Genomic DNA, 22492 nt, shown 5'->3' on the forward strand with positions numbered 1-22492 from the left:
ATCTGTTGACAAAACTTCCGTCGACAAAACGCGGTAGTCTAGACGTACCCTAAGTGCTTAACTCCCACTGGTTTCAGTGGGATTTAGTTTCCTAAACACCTTTGAGGATTTGGACCTAAGTGATTTGCCCACGGCCATTGAGAGAAGTCAGTGCTGGAGACAGAATTAGACCTAGGACCTACCACCACTCTTCTGCCCCCTCTCTCCCAACTGGCACATCCCAAACCACCAGCAAATGATGTTTCTGATATGTTGTTGTATAACATCCGTTTGCAGACAGAAGGTGCATAAATAGTATTTACCATGAACCCTTCACATGCAAATAGTAAGAAAATGCATTTAAGAGAAAATGAATAGAAAAAAGTGGAAAGGGGGGTACTTCTGAGAGCAATCTTGATACTCAAAATCACTAAAGATCAAGCTTAAATTTTATCTTAGTTTATTAGAAAAAAAGAACACAGTTTAATGTGCAAATATATACAACAAACACCACAATGAAACAGCAGGAAGACAGGATCACTCCCCTCTGCTTAATGACTTTAATCCTTCATACCAGAGATGACTGTTTTAATGCTTTTCCAAAGATGTACATATACAACGTGTAATGCTTCGTTTGCACAAGACTGCATTTATTTATTTTTACCTGAACAACAAATACTCTGTCTTTGAAATTGAAAAAGTCTGTTATTTTGGTGACTTTTTTTTTATTATTAACCTGAGCAATTTCACAGAACAGGGGAACAAAGAAAAGGCATTGCCCTACACCTCATTTTGATCACAGCATCTGGTGGTCTTTTAATAACAAACCCACTGAATTATTTAAAATGACTGCGCTTCCAACATCCACATCTGTGACAGCGCTAGCAACAGTGAAGAGCTACCCCTGGCTGAAGTGAATGGATTGATAATGCTAATCTCAGGTTAGAAACGTGCTGAGATTTTTCAGCGCTCATTTCTGCCCCTAATGTAAATTAATGCTGTTACATAAAATGGTGACCTTAGACATAAGGGAAAATATAACTTTATCCTTCTGAGTGAAAGGGCGCTGTGTCCTGCTGCCCCTTGCTCAAATGACACATAGGCTGCAGAATATGGCTTAAATCCCATGCAGGAATGAATTGAAGCATGTGCTTAATTTTAAGCAAGTGCTTAAATCCCTCCCTGTTCATAAGCATGTGATTAAGCAGGGCTGAAATGCTTTTGCTGAATTAGCACTTTATTGCATTGCGGCAGTGTATGTCTATGCTGCAGTGTGTGTCTATGCCTGTGCTGCAGCTGAGAGGTGTGATTCCCAGCAAAAAGAAACAGACACACGCCAGCTTGGCTTCAGCCAGTATACTACAAAGAGCAGCATGGGCATTGTGTCATGGGCAGGAGCTCCGGATAGTTGGCCAAGTCCAAGCCCATTTGCTCCTGGGTCTGAGTTCAGATGGCTACTCTGAGCCACTGCCAATTCCACAACATGCACACTGCTGTTTTAGAAAGCCAGCATGAGCCTGTCCCCCCGCACTAGGAATTCCACCACCCAGCTGCAATGCAGACATACAGAAATTCAGGAGCAATAGTTCAAATCTGCAGTGTTTACTGGGATCAGTGGAAGTTTGGTCTCAGTGGGTCTGGCCCAAATATCTGCACTAAGGAGTTAGAATTGTATGGTCCAGCTTGCTTATTCAGAGAGCCGATCAGCTCATGCTAACAACGATTTACAAATGGGACGACAGATACATTATGTGGCTGAGGAGATCGGATCCTACCTCTTTAAGAGTTAGCACTGTAAGGCAAAGGAAGCCAGCAGGGGAATCCGTCTTCCTTCTTCCAATGAGTAGGCATTAATGTTCTGGCTCATAAATCTGCTGTGTCCTACATCTTGGAAAAATCCAGCTGATCAACATAACTTTCCAACCACGTGGCTCTCTCATGATAAGCACGTGGACTAAAACCACGTTGCTTGTTTACTTTCCACTTTGCCATGCTACTGAATTTCATCTGAATGCTCCATTGAACCAAGCTACATTTATAATTACACAAAAAGAGTTAGGTTATCTGATGCTCATCCCTGGCTCAAAAAAAAGTGGTTGGATAAAGCACTGCTGAAGGACATGTGCTGGACCAAACCTGACACAGATTCCCTCTAAGAAAAGCATGTTAAAAGAAACGACAGCCCCAGCTGCTGTTTGCTAGATTTCCCCACCCCAAACCATACCTCCCTCCTGAGCTGTCTTTCTTTATATTTTTTAAATAAATAAATAAAAATAACTAAATAATAAAGAATTCGTTCCCTATTAAGGAAGGATGTAGTTTGTGCCTCAGGAAGCTGTGGTTTGGCCGATTCCATAACTAGAGCCCTACAAATCCTTCAATATCCATTTTAGATCTGTGGGGATCTGCATCTGCAGATGTGGATGCCGATATCCACAGATCATTTTTGCGGCTCCAGATGCGGATAGCAATTTTGTATCTTCACCGGGCTTGATCCATAACTAGTACTAAAGAAGGATTCTCAGAGTAGATAGTATTTTCAGAGGTGCCACTGTTGAAAACTAAATCCACTTGCATGTGCTTTTCTGTTTCCCCTTTCTCTTTGGCTGAGGGATTGTGATGAGTGTGTTTAATAAATAAATATAAGCTCCTTCTTTTTTCTTCTGCCATCAGGTCAGAGTGATTCTGAGAATTTTGATGCCACAGTAACACACTGTCATGCCATATCATTACAACTATCTAACAGACAGAAGTGCTGATTTACAAGGGGGTGCAATTGTATGCAGATGGAAACCTTGAATAACGGCAGGTTAATACACACAGTGTACGGGAAAGTAACACTGCTACTCTTGTTTGTCACATCATGGCATTTGAGTTAAATGGAAAAACTCAGTTTCTTGCGAAGACGCATGTCACTGTGATCAGATGCAGTCAGCACTGCTTTCAACTTTTACCCAGTCCCACACTCAGTTGCTTGCATTTTCCTATGTTATACCCCTATGTTAATGTCAATGAGCATTATCGCCTATGCCAGGGGAAAATGGAGCTACATCTAGACTGCATCTTTTTCCGCTTTTTTTTCCAGAAGAGGCTTTTTCGAAATTTGGCCAGTTTACATGGGGCCAAATTTCAGAAAAATCTGCTCTTTTGGAACATTCCTTATTCCTCTCACCGAGAGGAATACAGGGATGCCGAAAGAATGCACCCGCTTTTTCAGAAACTGTTCCCTTGACGTAGTAGAGTTTTTCTGTGATCGTAGAATCATAGAGCTGGAAGAGACGTCAGGAGGTCATCAAGTCCAGCTCCCTGCCCAACACAGGACCAATCCCAGCTAAATCAACCCAGCCAGGGTTTTGAGGAGATCAGGAGAGATCTCAGAAAAACTCTACAATCTAGACATAACCTGGGTTGCTACACTGGATCATGGGGGAACAAGTTAGTTCTGTATAAAAAGTAAAGATTAAAAGCAGCACAGCATTGTTTGATCAACAACTGCAGGATGTTGTGATGCCAGTAGCAGGCAGGAGGTACAATGACATTAAAGATAGACTCATGATCAGGGATATTCAGATCCAAGTTTACAGTTTGGGCCCATCTTTCAGAAACACTGACAGAAAAGACACTTTCTAGACTCCTCAGTTGACTCTTCAACGCACCTGCCAAAGTTTAAATATTTCAAAGAAATAAGAATAGTGTGTGTGTGGGGGGGGAGGGGGAGAGGGGGGAATCCCACTCAATTTTCTTTAAAACTATTTAATTTCTGTTTTTCTACTCCACAGTAATTTTTTACATCATGGAAGAACATATTCCAATAAAATACAGAAGGCTTTTTATTAAAATTTTACTTTGACCAAGAGGGCAGCTTGCTATCACTAAGCATTTGGGAGCCAGGGAAGTGTAATGGAATTTAATTCCCACTTCTGGAAATTGAGTTGCACCTCACACTGCTCCTAAGCAAGCTGCTCTTTTGCTGAAAAGCTCATCTTGTCTTGTGTTTCCTTAACTCTGTCAAGTACATCATCAGCACACACAAAGCACATTCAGTGACAGTCCATTTGCATAGCCCTATAGACACAGGCCGATATTTTGCCTCCCTCCTCGAAGTAAAAGGAATGCTTTGGGGCATGAAAACAAATCTCTTTGTAGCTGTGATACTTTCGATCTGTGCCAGCCTCCACAGAGGTGTGCTCTGCACCACTGAGTACCGGCAGGCTCCCTGAGTCCTGCCTCCGATGCTGCAAAACTCGATGAGGCTGGTAGAAGATTTTCCTTTTTCTAACTTATCAACAGAAAATTGATTTTTCAACATTAAAATGTTCATCAGAAGTGTCTGCTTTCTGCAGAAAAGACTGAGTTTTCCTCTATACCTTTCTGTCCAAAACGGTCATTTTCAGGGTTTTTTTTTGGGGGGGGGGGCGGTTTGGACATAAAGTCATTTTCTACAGACTGCAGAAATACCCCATTTTCTAATTAGCTCTAATCCAGTGGTCCCCAACCTTTCGTGGTTGCTGGGCCCCCGGGGGCAGAGCTGCTCACTCACCACGCTTCCGGGGGTGGGGCCACGCATACGCTGCGTGCCCGGGGGTGAGGCCGCCCACGCACCACACGCCTCAGGCCGGCACCACGCATGTGCCGCGTGCCCAGGGGGCAGGGGCCACTCATGCACCCTGCGCCCAGGGCTGGCACCGCACATGTGCCGTGCGCCCGAGGCAGGGGCCACCCATTGCGCCCTGCGCTGGCACCACGCATGTGCCATGTGCCGGGGGCGGGGCCAGCCCAGATGTTTTGGCGGGCGCACATAAATGCCCCGGCAGGTGCCATGGCACCTGCGGGCACCGCGTTGGGAACCACTGCTCTAATCCATGACACTTTTTGCCTGCAAACTGGGGAATGTGATTTTCCTCCAATCCAATAAATGCACATATCACCCCCATCCTTCTCACTGGCAAAACCAAGCCAACTTTCTTTGCAGGCTCACCAATGGGTTTTCCACTGATGAAGCAGCAAGAACGGCAAATACTTCAGCTCTCTTGAGGTAGGAGAAAATGATGTTTCCATCAGCTAAACTGCCCTCTTCTAGCAATGCAGTGAGAATCAGGTAGTCATGGCTTTCAAACTTCCAATGGGCTCAATTGTGTGACGATAACACAAAAGGGGGTTTGCATGAAATGCACCAGAGAAGCTTGAAAGGCTAGCAGAGACATTTCTTTGCTATAAACAACATTTTTTCTACTCCCAGTTTGGTAATTCAGCATTTTTGGGCTGTCAATAATTTACAGTAACATAGTGTGGTATCAGCAGATATGAGGAGAAGGAATATGAATTTGGATCCAGCACGAAGGGAAATCCTCCGTAAAACTCCTATTACTGAAGTCCTCACTCACAAGAGTGGTTCTGGGAAACCCAGTGGGTTCTCTAGCATGAGTTATAGACTAAACCCAATGGGGTAACTGATAGGTGGCAGACTTTCTTGATTTCATGGCTCATACACATTTGAACTAAGGATTTTAAGCAAACTGATAAAGTTAAATACATTATAAAACGCACACTTATCTGATCCTGAGATTGTCCCCATAACAAATACCCAAGTAGAGAAGTTTCCTGAATACATGTCTTCACATCACTGAAGTGTATTAAATGGCTGTTGTACACAGGCAGAGTTGCATGCCTACCAATGCTCCTTCCATCATTATTACCTGATTGCCTGACACATTTGCTAGGATGAGGCTAACAAAACTCTTAGTCCGATCATCACCACCAGGAATTTCAATTGCAATTCTTCTTTTGCAGTTCAGACAAAAACATTCTTGATGTTTTGCCAGCCTTTCCAAGACTTGTAGAAACAGGCGCGCACAGCTTCCTTTTTTATTTTTTGGCCATCCAAGAACTGTGTGTCTGCAGCTTCCTGTCACAGGAGCTGCTGTGTTGTGCTGAAGAAAGTCCTCACTGGAGGGAGAAAACATCAGGAGCAATTGGACGGGGAAGACGATGACGTGAACCACAACAGAAAGAGGAAATTCAATATGATGAACGTTAGTCAGGGTGTTGACTGCTACGCATTCCAATTCCATCGGTGCAAAGACCTATTTATAGTGTCTAACAGTGTCACTCAACTCGGATATTATATCTGGGGGGAAATATGCTCCAAAATTCTGTTTCTTAAGCACAATATATATATTAAAATGTTCTTTTTGTTTTTCAGTATTTTAGCCCTTAGTCAATTAGTCACCAACACCTTTCTGATACCAGAAGCTATAAACAGCCTTAGCACCTGCAGTATTTGTAGAATATCAAAAAACAGCCGTAGCAACAAGAAGTTACACAATACAGGGAAGATAAGATGGGGTTAAATGATCAATGCAACATGTAGTGGCATTTGTTACAATTAAATGTGTGGTTGCTGCAATCAGGCCAAAAAACTGTACCATGTAACTTGCTTGCAAGGGGTGGCAAAGAAGATTAATGTGTTACTTTCATAATCTACAAACCACTCATTCAACATATTCTTTCCAGCTGAACTTGAAGGTTTTTCCTTCAGAGACCACCAGGATCTTACATTGTCTTCCTCTGAATTCTGCTGTTACAGCTGCTTGGTTAAGAATGTTGTTCCAGTGCAAAAAAACGAAACCCCAAATCTTCCTCCTTTAAACCTTAGATTGCCTCACATCTGTCCATTCCTGTTTAGTGTTCTGTAGGGCCTGAGTCTTCTGTTCATCTACTTGGACATAGTCTACTCTCTGCTCTTCCGAGAGAAAAGGTTTCTGTAAGGTAGAGAAAGAAACAATTGTTTTACACGAGAGAGAACATGGATGCTAGTAAAACTGTTTTTTCTCCCCTAGTCCTCCTTTTCTTTCTTTTCTGGTCATTTTGCTTCACCTTGAAGATACAGTAACATCAGCTGACAAGAGCATTGCTTTGCAGTCTGTTTTTATCCATCTTTCACCTTGTCACCCAGCCTCAGCACAGTGAGATACGAAAACATGCTCTAGGGGTTAACTCCATCCCAGAGCAAGGATAATTATTTTCTTGCCTTCAATAAGATCCTGTTGCCTCCATCAGAAAGAGAAATCAGGATGTACAATAAATGGTGGGATTTGCATAAATGATTCTTACCTTCTGTACAGGGGATGGGGAAGCAGAATTAAAATCCAATGATAAGTAATCAAGGTTGGACTTCCTTGACCATGGGAAAGCACCACCACATGGAGATGTTGCCTGCTTGTCTTCCTGTTGTGGAATGAGAGAAACTTTTAATGAGTCATTTAAAATCCTAAAATCAGGAATCTCAAGGGAAAAAGTTCAGACTGTTCAGTATTATTCCTAATCCTGCAGTAAGCAAAGGACAGTTCTGGCCCACATGACTTCCATAGTATGTCAAGGGTACATTCACCAACTAATTGCAAGATTTTAGCAATATCTAATTATGTGACTGTACAAAGAAATTCAGAAACTCTGATTCTGGCTAATTACAGGAATATGGGTAAAATGGAGTGGGTGTGATTTTCATTCAGATTTAGCAAAACCTTAGTAAGGATTTTGTTTTGCAAAACCAAAATTGGGGTGGCTTACATTTAGATCCTATTTCATCTAAGCCATCAAAGTTCTGGGGGCATGGCTAAATGGTTCTGGTTCATCTCCGACAACTGAATATCAAAATGAAGAGTCACAGAAGTTCAAAACATTTTAAAGGTTTTAGCTTTTTGAATGATACAGTTGGATTGTGATTATGACTAGAGCTGAGTTGACAATCTAGTGTGTAGGTAGAGATCCAGACAAGTTTAGTTTGGAGCTGGGAGTGAGGTTTCTGTTTGGAGTGGCCAATTGTGTAAACTATTTGTGCAATCATATCCAACTTGGAAATGGAAAGCTGGCCCCTTTGGGTTTTGGATTTAGAACCAAATCTGACAAAGCTGGCTCAGATCCAGGCAGGGCCAGCTGGATCATATAGGGGAATTAGGCAGTCACCTAGGGTTTCAGGCTTTAAGGAGCACCAAATTAGACAGAAGTGATTTTTTTTTTTATTTTAAAAAATATATCAACATGTTATCTCTTATAAAGGAAAGTATCAAACATTGTACTTGAGAAACAGGGCATCATTGCCATGTCAGAAGTTAAGTTTCATCTTGTGGAGCATGGCTGTATATGTAAATACAGGTATAATGTGTCACAGCATAACTTCAAAAGAGCACTGACTGGATTTGCTGCCTGGGGGAGGGGTCTGGCAGTTCAGTCACTCTCAGTAGCCCAGTGTTGGCCAGTTGAGTCAGTTTTGCTCACTTCTGGAGGCCATTCAGCAACCCACAACTGCTGTTCTGCCATCTTATGAGCCGTGAGCCCAAAGCTGCTGTGCCCATGAATAATTTGAATTGTGTTGGACTTGAAAAATTTGGTAAGAGGTTATAACAAGATTGTAAAAGGAGAATCACATCTACTTATGAGATTAAGATTGTGTATTTATCTTACACGATTACTATTAATGTAATAGTAAAGCCCTGCAAAAGGGTTACAACTGAAAAACAGACTTCATTCAGTATGAAGGAATAAAGATTTTTATAGCTTCCCAAAAATCAGTTCCTTTGGAAGGAAGACAGTTGCAGCTTAAAATGCAACATTTCATAGAGCTGACCAGAAACGCTGTGTGCAACTCAAAATGGTTAAAATGTCAGCTACTGGGCAGTTTACCCCATGCAGTATGATTGTGTTAGAATTAATGAAAAGTTGAAAAAAATCAATAATAATATTTATTTTTATTTTTACATTGTTCATTTCTAATGCCAAGTAAATAAAGATACAATTTCATTCTATACTTCTCATTTTTCTCTATATTGAATGAAGCGGAGAGAGGGTGCTGCCAAAGTCAGAGCTCGTGTAGGTCACCAAAAACCCTTGTGCCAGTCATGAATCTAGGAATTCTAGATCAACTCCACCTGAAATTTGGAGGGGATTAGGTTCTGGCCTATTTCTAGAATTAATGACGAAAAGGGAACCACAATGCCAGGATGTTTCTATTTTATGTAACGGGAAGTAGGGTTAAAACAGTGAGCCAAAACAGGAGTAATAGGAGACTTTAATAGGAGTTCTGTTGCAATACAACGTTGTGTGTGTTCCTTTAGGAAGTGCACTGTCTGTCATTTCCTAGGAGATTCTACAGGGCACCCTGTAAAAGGTGAAAGGACTTCGTTTTCCTTTGCTTTTAATGAGTTCTCTTGTAAATATGCCTGATCCCTTGGCACTGCTCAGCAACGTTTGTGGGGAAACAGCTGAGATCTGCATAGCAGAAAAAGGGCTTCCCTTATCTCTTTATAAATCAGACCCAGTGTCTTTAGTTTAAAACCATTTGATTTTTTTTAAGAGGGCAAAGGACAAACCTGCTGAACATTTTTCTTAGAAAATGAACTTCAGAATTCTCAGGCCATGTGACAGAGCAGAATAGAGCAAAGGATAGCTGTGTGAAAGTGAAGATTACCATTTGAATGTAACTTTCTTCCTCTTCTCCGGAAACTAAATTGGCAAATATTCTTGCTGAATTAATACCGTCTCTTTCTGGAGAGATAAAGCTTGTTCGATTGCTAGGAAAAAAAACATAGGAGAGGTTAAGGAAGCATCTTACAGATGCTCTGAAAAGCAGCCAAAGTCTGACATGGCCCATATGGTGAATAAACCCACTCTCATTCTGAAGCTTTTATGTAGTAGCTATCCAAAAACATTATTTACCTATAAAGTGTGTTATAGTTACATCAGTAACATCTCTGGTGGATTTCTCATTTCTGGGATTTATCTCAACACTATAAAAGTTTGCCAGTGACAGCATGACAAAGAAGAAGACATCAGAGCAATTCCCTAATAAGGAAGGCAAATGGTACAGACATTCATCTGTGTAATATGTGCTGATGGAGCAGTTACTTTGTTGTATGGGTATCACCATTTCTGAGACTGAAATGAATTAATCAGCTACTGCAGATGCATGCAAAGCAAGCTGGCTGGCTTTGAACACAGTACAAACACATGTTATCTATGCTTTGGAGATCTCTGAAATTTAGTCCTTTTAAAAGTAAAAAAATTAGCTGTTAATCTGTCAGAAGCAGTTTGTATAATATAATTGAAACCTACTACAAATCATCACAAAATTACTGCATCTTGGCAAACATGGCTGGTAAACCAGAGATTAGCTGTGTACTTCATACAACATAAACTTTTTAATCCAAACAGTTATCCTTTTGGTTTTCACTTTATTTGTTCTGAACTCATGTGGTCACTTAAACTTGTTTGGTTTGTTTATAGAATCATAGAATACTAGAACTGGAAGGGACCTTGAGAGGTCATCAAGTCCACCCCCTTGCCTCACAGCAGGACCAAGCACCATCTAGATCATCTCTGATAGATGTCTATCTAATATGCTCTTAAACCTCTATACTGATAGAGATTCCACAACCTCCGTAGGCAATTTATTTGTGTTTAACCTCCCTGTTCGTTAGGAAGTTTTCCCTAATGTCCAACATAAACCCCCCTTGCTGCAATTTAAGTCTATTTCTTCTTGTCCTATCATCAGAGGCCAAAGAGAACAATTTTTCTCCCTCCTCTTTGTAATACCCTTTTAGATACTTGAAAACTGCTATCATGTCCTCTCTCTGTCTTCTCTTTTCTAAACTAAACAAGCCCAGTTCTTTCAGTCTTCCCTCAAAGGTCATGTTTTCTAGACCTCTAATCATTTTTGTTGCTCTTCTCTGAACTTTCTCCACATCTTTCTTGAAATGTGGTTCCCAGAACTGGACACAATACTCTGAGGCCTAATCAGCACAGGGTACTGCAGAAGAATGACTTCTTGTGTCTTGCTTACAACACTCCTGTTAATGCATCTCAAAATCATGTTTTTGTTTTTTTGTTTTTTTGCAACAGTGACACACTGTTGACTCATATTTAGCTTGTGGTCCATTATGACCCCTAGATACCTTTCTGCTGTACTGCTTCCTAGACAGTCACTTCCCATTCTGTATGCATGACACTGATTGTTCCTTCCTAAGTGGAGTAATTTGCATTTGTTCTTATTAAACTTCATCCTGACCATTTCTCCAGTTTGTCCAGCTCATTTTGAATTATGACCCACCCTATCCTCTAAAACACTTGCAACCCCTCCTAACTTGGTATCATCTGCAAACTTAATAAGTTTGTACTCTATGTGCCAATATCTAAATCATTGATGAAGATGTTGAACAGAACTGGTCCCAAAACAGACCCCTGAGGAACTCCACTTGTTATGCCCTTCCACCATGACTGTGAACCATTAATAACTACTCTCTAAGAATGGTTATCCAGTCACTTATGCACCCACCTTATAGTAGTACCATCTAGGTTATATTTCCCTGGTTTATTGATAAGAAGGCCATGCAAGACCATATCAAATGTCTTCCTAAAGTCTAGGTATACCATGTCCACCACTTCCCTCTTATCCACAAGACTTGTTATCCTATCAAAGACAGCGATCAGATTGGTTTGACTTGATTTGTTTTTTACAAATCCATACTGACTGTTACCTCGCAACTTATTATCTTCTAGGTGTTTGCAGATGAATTACTTAATTATTTGCTCTATTATCTTCCGTGGCACAGAAGTTAAGCTGACTAGTCTGAAGTTTCCTGGGTTGTTCTCATTTCCCTTTTTATAGATGGGCATGACATTTGCCATTTTCCAGTCTTAGTATGAATCATAGAGCTAGAAGGGACCTCAGGAGGTCATTAAGTCCAGCCCCTTGTCAAAGGCAGGTCCAATCCCAACTAAATCAACCCAGCCAGGGCTTTGTCAAGCCGAGACTTAAAAATCTCTAGGGATGGAGATTCCACCACCTCTCTAGGTAACCCATTCCAGTGCTTCACCACCCTCCTAGTGAAATAGTTTTTCCTAATATCCAACCTAGACCTCGCCCACTGTAACTTGAGGCCATTGCTCCTTGTTCTGCCATCTGTCACTACTGTGAACAGCCTCTCTCCATCCTCTTTGGAATCTCCCTTCAGGAAGTTGAAGGCTGCTATCAAATCCCCCCTTCTTTTTTCTGCAGACTAAACAAACCCAAATCCCTTAGTCTCTCTTCATAGGTCATGCACTCCAGCCTCCTAATCATTTTGGTTGCCCTCCGCTTTACCCTCTCCAATGCTTTCACATCCTTTCTATAGTGAGGGGCCTCACCAGAGCCGAATGAAAAAACCTGATCTTTATAGTTTACAATGTATTAGCTCCTCAATGCTCCTCTTCCCTGCAGACCTTGTATGGCAGTAAAATATATCAGATTTCACTACCCAGGATATGCTGGCAGGGATGTTCATGAGGCGGCACTGACCTTGTGGCTTTGCCAAATACGCCAGGTACACAGCACCTAAGGGGTTACCCAGTTTTTAACTGCTAACCTGGAAGCCTGGGGAAGATTCTGATGGCAGGCATCAGAATGCCTGTCTCTGACAGATGGACAGCTTCTCCCAAGATAGCAAGCCCTTCCTTGGAGGACCTGACAAGTCAGCTAAAAGGCAGTATTGGGCAAGCCACGGTTCAAGTGCCAGGCACTAAAAGGATCCACACAGGAAAGCTTGTGAGAATTTTCTGCTCTCCCAGATATTTTTAAGGGAAAAAACTGGCAAACTACTTCAACCTTTTCCCATCAGCTCTGAGAACCTATTGCTACCATTCTCCATGCCAGTGCACTTCATCCCAAACTACCCGTAAGCTTCCCTTCATTGCTTCTGTCCTACCAGCCAAGAGTTCCTGGCTGTAACTCCCTTTGGGGCCCACTCATACCATGGCTTTGTCATCACTTGGGGAGAGAGACTCAAGGCATTTCCTCCGCCCTACAATGGGTTTGCAGTGACAATAAATGAGGAGCAAGAATAAAGTCTCCACTTTGGTATGGCAGCGCAGAATTTCAGCCCCGGGGTCATCAGGCCAGCCAGGCCTTTACATTAGTTTAGTTTTCCTGCCCTTTGCCACATTCATCTTCAAGAACAAAGATATTTGGAAAAATGTTAGCAGGCCTGAGGGCTAACATTGCAGCAACTGTACCAGAGAACAGATTAGCTCCAGTCTCCTAGAAACTTACATAAGGAGGCTTCAAAAAAGAGTTTAGGCTTTGAGGTAGCTCTAATATGCAAGAGATCCAAAACACAGAATTTCTCACGGCACTGTCTGAAGGGAGTTCACTGTGTCTGTCTTTAAAAGGAGCCTTTTTTTAATGGCAGCAAAAGCCTGTGAAATGCTGGAAGGAGCCCCATGGTATTTGCATAGCATGTTTGTTGATAGACTTTGCCAAAAAACTATTTCTTGTGGAATGTGATGTTATTTATAACTCCATTTCACAATACTCATGCTTAAGAGGTTTCAATGTGAGATTTCTCATCTACTCACTAAGGCACCGTCCACATCCTGGTCAAGGTAGCGTGTTCCCGGATTGTGGAGAGATTTCTCAGATCCAGCGGAGGAGGTCGTGCTACAAATGGGTACAACAGGAATTTTAAAAGCAGGATTTATTAATGGTTTAATAACATAAATAAGTGGGTGACCCTCCTTTAGCCTGGTGGTGCCGCCCACATGTGGCCTTGATGAAAAAACTGCAGATAGAAGCCAGCTAGAAAATCCAGCTGGTAGGGACAGAAACAGCCAAAGCAGGGACTGTCAGAAGCATAGAGAACATTCTACATTTCTGACTGGACCTACTCTGCCTTGTACTGAATGGCTGTTTGCTCCAACTTCTTCAGCCTCTTCACCTCAGCTTTACTCAGGATTTGCCCCTCTTATCTGCATCTGCCCCATCCTGTTCCCCTCCTCTCATTTCCCTTCCTATTTAGCTGGTCACCTCCTAACTAAACCCTCCATTCCACCTGCCAAAAAGTCCTGGAACTAACATATCATTTGCTGCCATCACATTGTTCACTTTGCTCATGTGCTCTTCCTTTTCCCCACCTTGCATCTGTGTTATGTGTTTAGACTGTAAGCTCTTCAGGCAGCAACAGTCTACTCCTGTGTTTGTACAATGCCTAACACAATGAAGCCCTATTCTTGGCTGGCACCTAGGCACTATCATAACAAACATGTTGGATAATAATGGTTTTCTGCCCTGGAGACTGAAGTCTTCTGTGGATCCTAAAGCAAGCCGCTAAACAAGATGGATAGCAGAAGAGCAGACTTTCCAGAACGACTGTGAACATGCTTGTGAACTGTGAACATGCTTGAACCCTGTGATGCCTCCACAGGGGAAGGGCTACTGCAGTCTCCAGCTCCAGCCAGTTCATAGCCTGCCTTCTGAGACCGTCACTGCCCATTGGGGCACTTAATGAGGTGGTGTTTTCTGTGATGTGAACATCTCTCCATTGGGAAATGGACTGAGGCCTTCAACTCATTTCACGAGGTATAACAGTTTACTCGAACTAAGGACTTACTTCGAGTTAACGTTTGACTGCCGTGTGTAGCTGCGGGCAGTTAGTTCAGATTGGGGGGATTTAAAAATGGCGTCCAAATGGGAAGATGCAAATAAAGCCCGGGATAGTTAAATCCCGGGCTTCATTTGCAACTTCGAATGCCTACATTAGCCTCCCTAGTTCGAACTAGGGGGCTAGTGTAGACATACCCGATGTATGTGAATCACTGAGGATTCGGAGGTGGCATGAGGCTGGGGGAAAAAACCTCTCCCCTTCAACAAAGCACTGGAAGGAAATTGTAAAGTAAAACCTATGGATTTCTCCTTCCCCCAGAGTCATCCTTAGCCATATAGTAGGGGATGGAGTCCCTAAGTATGCAAATGTTTTGTTGCCACATTCATGGAGTGTCATAGGACTGTTGAATACAGGTCGTCCCCGACTTACGAACGTGTTGACTTACGACCGTTCGTATTTAGGACCAACCTTCCATTAAGCCGGTCCCTGAGTTATGAATGCGATCCATGCTTACAAACAGCACGGTCACATTTAAATGAATGGGATCCAACTTACAAACAGATCGAGTTACGACCAAGTGTTTGGAACGTAACTCGCTCGTAAGTCGGGGACGACCTGTATCAGTTTTACAAATATACTCAGTGCTAGGGCTTTTTCTCTGGCTTTTCTCCTGTGTCGCTAATGGACAAAAGCAGTGGTCCCTAAACTTTTTACATCATGCCTTAACCCTTTCTTCCCCCACCCCAGGAGCAGGCTGCGATTGGGGCTAGAGTTGTGGAGGGGGCTATGGCTGAGAGCAGGGCCGGGGCTGGGACAGAGGGCTGGGGGCTGGGGCTGAGGCTGGAGCCAGACCGGGAACCAGGGGCCACAGTTGTGGCCAGGCTGTGGTGGGGAGCGGGGCTGTGGTGAGGCTGGGACTGGGACTGGAGCAGAGCTAGGAATGGAATGAGCCTCTGTGACCCCCCCCCCCAAATTCCTCTGTGTCCCCCACCACAGTCTGGGGACCACTGGATTAAAGCACATCATCCAGCATGCCCCAAATTTAACAGCCAGTACACAGCTGTTATTGCACTAGGGTCTTTCTTTAAGGACCTTAAACATCCCAGCAAAACAGAGGCCAGCTTGGTGTTTTTTTTTTTTTTAATTTTCATAGCATTTTTGATGAAATAAGTGGTTTGTCCAAGGGTTGTTGGCCAATAATGTTCTCCCCTCCAGGCTATTGGCTACCACTTTCCACCGCAGAGCTGGAGACACCTATAGCATGTGACATACTTTGTGATGCCCTGGGATGCCAGGTGCTACAGAAATGACAGCAGTAATCAGGGCTAGCAATGTACTAGCATCTAATTGCTTACTAGGTTGGTATAAAGACTTACATTTCCTACGGGGCTTGAGATCTCGATTCACTGGGGGTGGTTCCAGGTCTGTGGGAAGCTCCGGCAGGGGGCTGGAGAGCTTTTCATTGTTGACTACAGGAAAGGTGAAGGTCACTGAGCTTGGGCTCATGGGAGTGTAGCCGTCAGGTGAGCAATCAGGTCCTGGGATGGGTGGCGAGGTGCTAGGGCGCATGGGAACATAACTGTCCTCTGTGCTGTCTGATGCTGAAGAGTAGAGTGGGGTGAACCGACACGGCTTTTGCAAAGAGAAGGAAAAGAAAGAGCATTCCTGTTAACTGAACAGCTCTCATAATTAGGAAAGGCTAATCCAGACACTGCTACAAATTAGCTTGAGCTAAATCCCATGCTTGCATGGCCTAAGCTGAACTTTTGGGGTGGCCCATCTCTAGAATGATATGAACCAAAACTACCAAGACAAGGCTCCCTGGACTTTGGAAAAGTTCAGATCTGAACTTGGCAGCTCAGGCCACGATGGCTGGAAACCCAGGCACAAACGTATTGCTAGCATAAGCAGGTTCAAAGGGACTGCTTTCTGTGAAGGACTTGCCTATACCAGCAGCAAAGCTGAGCCACAGAATGAAAGGAAGCTTATAATTTAAGGAGCATGTTCACATGTCAATCATCTAACAGATAACATCTGGAGAGTTATTCCTTTGCAAAGGCAAAAGCTCTGAGTGCAGAGACATATGCTCAGGGATTACATTTAACGGCTGAGGATAAACCCTGCAGATTCATATTATGCTGCTTAATGCTGGTTGTGTATCAAGAGGTATTGACTACCAGTGGGGTAGGATCCATTTAAAATGTGAGAAAAACATGGCATCTCTCAAAGACAACAGAGTCTGCATCTGGCCTTAGCAGCCTAAAGGCAGCATAGGGCCTTCCCATTTGGGAGAATCCAGTTCTGGTTCGCAGGCTCCATGGATTGGTGAGGCAGAGGCAGCATGCTCAGCTCTTGGGGGCAGGGAACACCTGGTGGGAACATCACTGCCTTCGGTGTTTTCACAGCAACACTGACCAGCATCAACTAACCCTCAGCAGCCAAAAACCGGGTTAACAGGCCCTAAAAGAACATAACCTGCATGATTCTAAAGTGAGACAGAAACTTTCAATACATAGGGCTCCATTCTCAGTTGTGATCTATCCCTTTATTACAGAAATACCCCTTAGTGCCAGGGCCTCGGTGAAGAGCGGACCCACATGTTCTGCTCTACTCTGTCTCCACGGTTGCGGCATAGGGGAAGCATGGTGGAAGAGAAGAGGTGTTCTAGGAGTGTCAGGAGGGGCATGGCCAGGCTACTAAGAGAGACATCCGAAAGAGCAGTGAAAAACCCTAGTACCAGAACATCTGTGCAGCTTCTGTATCTTACAGCAGGGGCTGGACGAGCCGCTACACACACCAGAATACAGGCGGTGCGAATGTGATATAAAGCCGCCTGTGCCCTCTGCTTCCAATCCCGTGCTGAGCACAGGAGAGGAGTAACAGAGCAGCAGGTCACAAGACAATTAACACGCTTTATTCTGTTTTGTGCCAGTGTTTAAATATATGCAAATAGAGTACTTACCAAATTCAAACTAAGCCTCTTATCTCGACTTCTTAGAGAGCTTCCTTCCATGTCTGCTGGGGGGGAAAAATACCTCAGTGATTAACAATGTGATAAACAAAAGGGGAATGGAAGTGGAAGGATATAATTTTGGAGCAAGGCATATGGGATTAAAATAATTATGACTTTCTAAAGCTCATTAAATATCTTGTTAGTCTTCCTGGAATGGTAGAACCTGATGAAATATGAGATCCAAAATAACTTGCTATATAATAAGTGGGCTACTTATAATGTTATATTAGTTTTAAGCACATTGACAACAAGAAATCGTCAATGCACTCCTATAATCCTATTCCGAGTTCTCTCTAATCATGTCTAGATGAAGAGTAAGATCTTTGTCTACTGCACAAGGACTCAGAAGATCTGAGACTTAATTCCATGTCTCAGCTTTCACATCTGTAAAATGGCCACAATTATATCATAAAGGGGTGCTGGGAAGCTTAAATCATTATTGCTTGTAAAGTGCTCTGAGATCTTCAGAGCTAAGGCATTAGGCAAGTACAAATTATTTACAATGGAATACATGATAGTATGCACTATGGGAGGAGAAGTATGTCCATGTGCTAATGATGAGCAATCCTAATACACAAGTGGTTTAGAATAAATTCACCTTCCATTAAGTGAAAAGGTCTCTGTCACAATGACTGCTAGTGCAAATTTTGTTTATGCCACTTGTGTTTTCTTTTTGGTTTTTACTGTGTTTGCTTTTCAAAACAGATGCAAAAATGGTTGTAAAATATATTCAGTTAATCAGCCACTGGACAGAACTAGAGTGATTGTTTCCATTGCCTACGGGATAGAGGTAGTGTCCCTGTGAAGCAAAAGTGGGATTGAGTGGCAGATTGTGTTTGCTTGTTAAGATTTGCTCTAAATCTATGGCTGTACATTGGCATTTGCTTTTGGGGAGTTTATTTAGAGAAGAAAAAAATGTAACTGGGAGAGTGGAAGGGCAACTGGCTGCCTCTTACCTTTCAAACCCTTATTTTTCTCCCTGTGCTTAACCTGTCCATCTTTCCCCCTTTGTAGATAATATCTATAATGGAGAAATGGGCCATTTCCCTACTTAGATTCTGTAGTGTAGAGCTTGTCTCTGGAATGCCATAAAATATTAAATAAATATTAGGGGTATATAGAATATAATGGAGTATGATACAATCTGACTGGGAAAAGTTCTCGTGTAGCTGCATTGGGGTATTTTTTTGGTAGTGATACAACAGTGTAATAGACAATAAAAAGATGAAAAAAATTAAAGAAACTATATTATCAGTGCCTAAAATAAACCACTTTCTAGACAGTATTTATTAGCATCTTGTACTTTCTCAGTTACACAGATTTTGTATTTCTAGAACTATGCTGATCAGAAGAATGATTTTTTTATCAAAATAGTTACGTTGCTAGTGTACATACCATAGATTAGTCTCCTTTTCATATGGGAATAAGCTATGCTTTTATAAAGCATCTTTACACTTGTAGAACTGAGTTAACACTAGGGGGTTGTACTGCTTTATTTATACTGGGATAGTTAAAGCTGTACAACTTGCATGTGATAAAGCTTATGAACAGACAACTCGCCAGGGGTAAGCTCATTTCATCATCTCAACTAGTGAGAAGTAGCTGGACCATTGGTATGTCTATTGCAGATCTCAATTTTGATTCACATTCATATTTATATTTTAAAGTCAGAAATAGCTTCAGCTACAGTTGGAGTATAAAAAGAAGAAGCAATGCTTATTAATTCATTGCTGCCCCCTGTCAGGCAAAGATAACCTTGCAGCACGTTCACAGAATATGACATGTGGGCACTTAATCCTCTTAAATGCACTTCAGCGTAAATTAAAATGGAGAAATATTAACTATCTCCAGTTAGATTGTGTTTGTGAGAGAGAGAGACACACGCCCATTAGTACATAGAATATTTCGCAGGCAGCCTTCAATTATAACTGATTATTAAGAACACTATTTCCAGCTATGGGTGTTTCTTCTAAAAGCTTCCAAGAATTGCTTAAACACTGATAAACAGAGTGTGCAAACCCCTCTATGTTTTGGCTTTAATAAGAAGATCTAAACACACAGGCTCTGTGCAATGTATGGGTGACAGTTTAAACTGCAGAATAAAGGAACCCAATCAATAATGCTGAATCAACCTGTTGTTGCCTCCAATTAGAAACTTCTGGCTTCTGTACAACACATTTGATAGTTTCCAACTAGACATTTTATCTGCTTATCCTGTTCTAGGGCTCTTCAGAACATAATTGTATTTGTGTCACACTGTAGCATGACTCACACTTTCTTTCTTGGGTTCCCCCGCCCTTCTTATTCTAGCAAAGTCTCAAGAACAGGTGGAATAGCCTTGTTCTGCTTCAGTGCAGCAGAGTGTCCTACTTTATACCCAGTTTTCTAGTGAGGCTTATTGAGATACAGGGACATCAATAGACTGGCTTACTATCACACTGGTGTCACTGGTTTATCACCAGCTGTCCATCACCAGCTTCTTCCTGTCTTCCAGGCCTTTGCTCTCAACATGCCAAGTGATGTCTTCCTTCCATGGAGTGTACTACATGGAGCAGTAGAGGTACTGCACTTAAAGGGGCATTTCACTCAAATAAGCCTGAATTTTTATCATTTAAGGATGTAAAAAATTCCGAGAGCCATGTAAGTGGAAGTTAAGGCTTGGAGTTAAGGTTGACAGGCAGGCCTGGTTGGGGTTGTTTTGTATGTGTATATGTTTGTTAAAAATTAACAAACAGAATTCACAGATTGTCACATTTGGGGACATCACAGCTAACACTTACACGGTTAATCCTACATAGAGGAATAGGTGCTGTATGCAACTGAGGGATACCACATGTGCCTCCAGGCTGCAGTGATACTTGGCAGTGATACTTGGCATACCTGTCAGTGACTCACTGAACTGCACAGTGGCCTGCGGGGTTACTAATGCACAGAAAGGCCTGCGCCTGTATGTAGTGGCCAGTTTTGCAAAAGTGCTTAGCACCTAGTTTTCAAGGCGAGAAGAAAACCGGCTCACCCAGGATCACTCCCCTAGCGTCCCAGAACCAGGGGAAGAACATAAAACTCCTGCCTCCCACTCCTTCACTCTCACTGGGCAGCACAACCTGCAACCTCTGCCGCTTGGATCCCCACTTTGGGAAGTGCACACTCTCCAAGGCTTGGCTTTAGACATGAGCAAATGAAGATAAAATAATTAAACATACTGGGGATAAAATACTCATTTTAGTTCCTAAATTTCACATCTATTGTTAGGCTGAAATGTGCTAATGGCTGCCATGAAGCAGAGCTTTGATCACAGACCTGAGTAAAACTGATGGAGGTGATCACAGTGTCATGGCACAGCAGCTCAGGAGGGGAAGGGAAGAGTTACCTTTCCAGTGACGCACGTTATCCAAACTGGACAAGGAGATTCGTCTCGGCACCAAGGCAGCCTGAGCTCTGCAGATCCCAGCATGTCCATTCTGAAAAGCCACATTGGGTGGCTCCTCCCCCCTCCGGTCTGAGAAATGGGTTGGTTTGGGTGGCCGGGGCGGTGGCGTGTTAGACAAAATATCCAGGTTGGTTACACCATAGGGCAGTGTGGTTTGGTTTTTCTCAATCTGGAAGGTCGGTGTTAAAGGAGGCCCTAACAGCGGAGAGGAGGAGGAGACATCACTGAATGGCCCGTTAACATCTATGCTTCTGGGCAGAATCCCATGATTTGCTGGCTGGCCTCCATCTTGGTGCATGATGCCGTTGCTGGATGACAGTGCATGAAGGGAGGGCTGAGACTGCAAGGCATCAACAAAAACATCATCTGATGAAGTCTGCTCCAGGGATCTGTCGGAATTGGACCAGCTGTCACATCTGGATGGAAGACAAAGACCAAATTCTGTATCTGTGCTCTACCACTGTTGCAAATGAACTAGTATGTGCTCCGATGAGTTCACACCAGTGTTCCCTCTATGCTGAGCGCGGCAGCACAGCTTCACAGGTGATTAATCGCCCCACCCACTCAGAGGCTGAGGGCTCCATGCACAGAGCTGACTGACTAGGTGGGGCTGATTAATCACCTATAAAGCTGTGCTGCCATGCAGCTTAGACTGGCTCACACTGTATGCCAGATATATGTATACAGAGCCCTGCACAGATGTGGATAGCCACAGATATAAAGGAAATATCTGCACATTTGCAAGGTTCTAGAATCTAGATACAAATGTGTATCTGCATCCATATCTACAAAAATAAGTGGCGGATATCTGCATCCACATCCATGGATGTGGATACCCATGGATATAAAGCAGCTATCCACAGGTTTGCAGGGCTCTATACATATTTGCTCATTGGACCAAAATAACACAAACAACCCAGGGCTTCAAATGCTTCATACAATTTCCTTTTGGAGATTTTTAAATTTAAAATCCAGCCTCACTAGATTGAAGTCAGCTCCTGAAACGAGCCTCATACTTGGGCTTTTTTTAATCACACTTGTGAAACTGCATTTATCATTTAATTTCATTCCTCTATTGTAAGCACCTACCATGTGGCAGATTCAGACCTGTTCTCTCTTGACAAAGGACATGGAGCAGTGCAGCGGAGCAGCACTGGGGCACTGTCCATAAGAGGGCTGTGCAGATGACTCTCAAGCTGAGTGGTGTGGAAATCTGCTCTGGTTAGTGTGTGGCAACATGCTGGGGAAACAGGGTAGGGCCAAAAGTACCGCTGCTGTGAGAAACTGCCTGCCACCCTTATCAGGATGGAGTCATAGAACACTAGAATTGGAAGGGACCTTGAGAGGTCATCGAGTCCAGTCCCCTGCCCTCATGGCAGCATCAAGCACCATAAGGAAGACTGTATGAGGCACTGAATAGTTGACTCCACACATCTGCCTGGTACCTGGGTGGGGCTCTGGGCTTTGAACGTGAGCCTAAAATCTTAAGTACAGCTCAGTGTAAGCCTGGTTGCTCCCTTTTCCTTCCTATTTACTAAATCCTTGTTCACCAGCCAGATAACAGGCTATCGGGGCAGCCATGATTTCAACTAGGGTCTGATCCTGTTCCCACTGCAGGCAATTGGAGTTTAGACCTCTCTGTCACTGTGACTGGTAGCA

The 22492-nt window shown here is 43.0% G+C and overlaps 1 protein-coding gene across 4 annotated transcripts in view; it reads right to left on the bottom strand.

The window, feature by feature from the left end:
• Window positions 1–422: 422 nt before the first annotated feature.
• Window positions 423–22492, bottom strand: part of GAB3 (GRB2 associated binding protein 3) — a 114749-nt gene continuing 92679 nt past the window's right edge. For 3 of the 4 annotated variants that reach the window (XM_075940966.1, XM_075940967.1, XM_075940964.1), the window contains exons 4-10: window positions 20774–21249; window positions 17353–17408; window positions 15767–16022; window positions 13366–13447; window positions 9446–9548; window positions 7093–7206; window positions 423–6740 (exon numbers count right to left, since the gene is read on the bottom strand). In XM_075940966.1, coding sequence (XP_075797081.1) covers window positions 6624–6740; window positions 7093–7206; window positions 9446–9548; window positions 13366–13447; window positions 15767–16022; window positions 17353–17408; window positions 20774–21249 — 1204 coding nt within the window. In that variant the 3' untranslated portion in view covers window positions 423–6623. The remainder of the gene's footprint in view (window positions 6741–7092; window positions 7207–9445; window positions 9549–13365; window positions 13448–15766; window positions 16023–17352; window positions 17409–20773; window positions 21250–22492) is intronic. The other variant, XM_075940965.1, reaches the window with a different exon arrangement.

The sequence above is a fragment of the Pelodiscus sinensis genome, chromosome 13, assembly GCF_049634645.1.
Source record: "Pelodiscus sinensis isolate JC-2024 chromosome 13, ASM4963464v1, whole genome shotgun sequence".
Classification (NCBI taxonomy): domain Eukaryota; kingdom Metazoa; phylum Chordata; order Testudines; family Trionychidae; genus Pelodiscus; species Pelodiscus sinensis.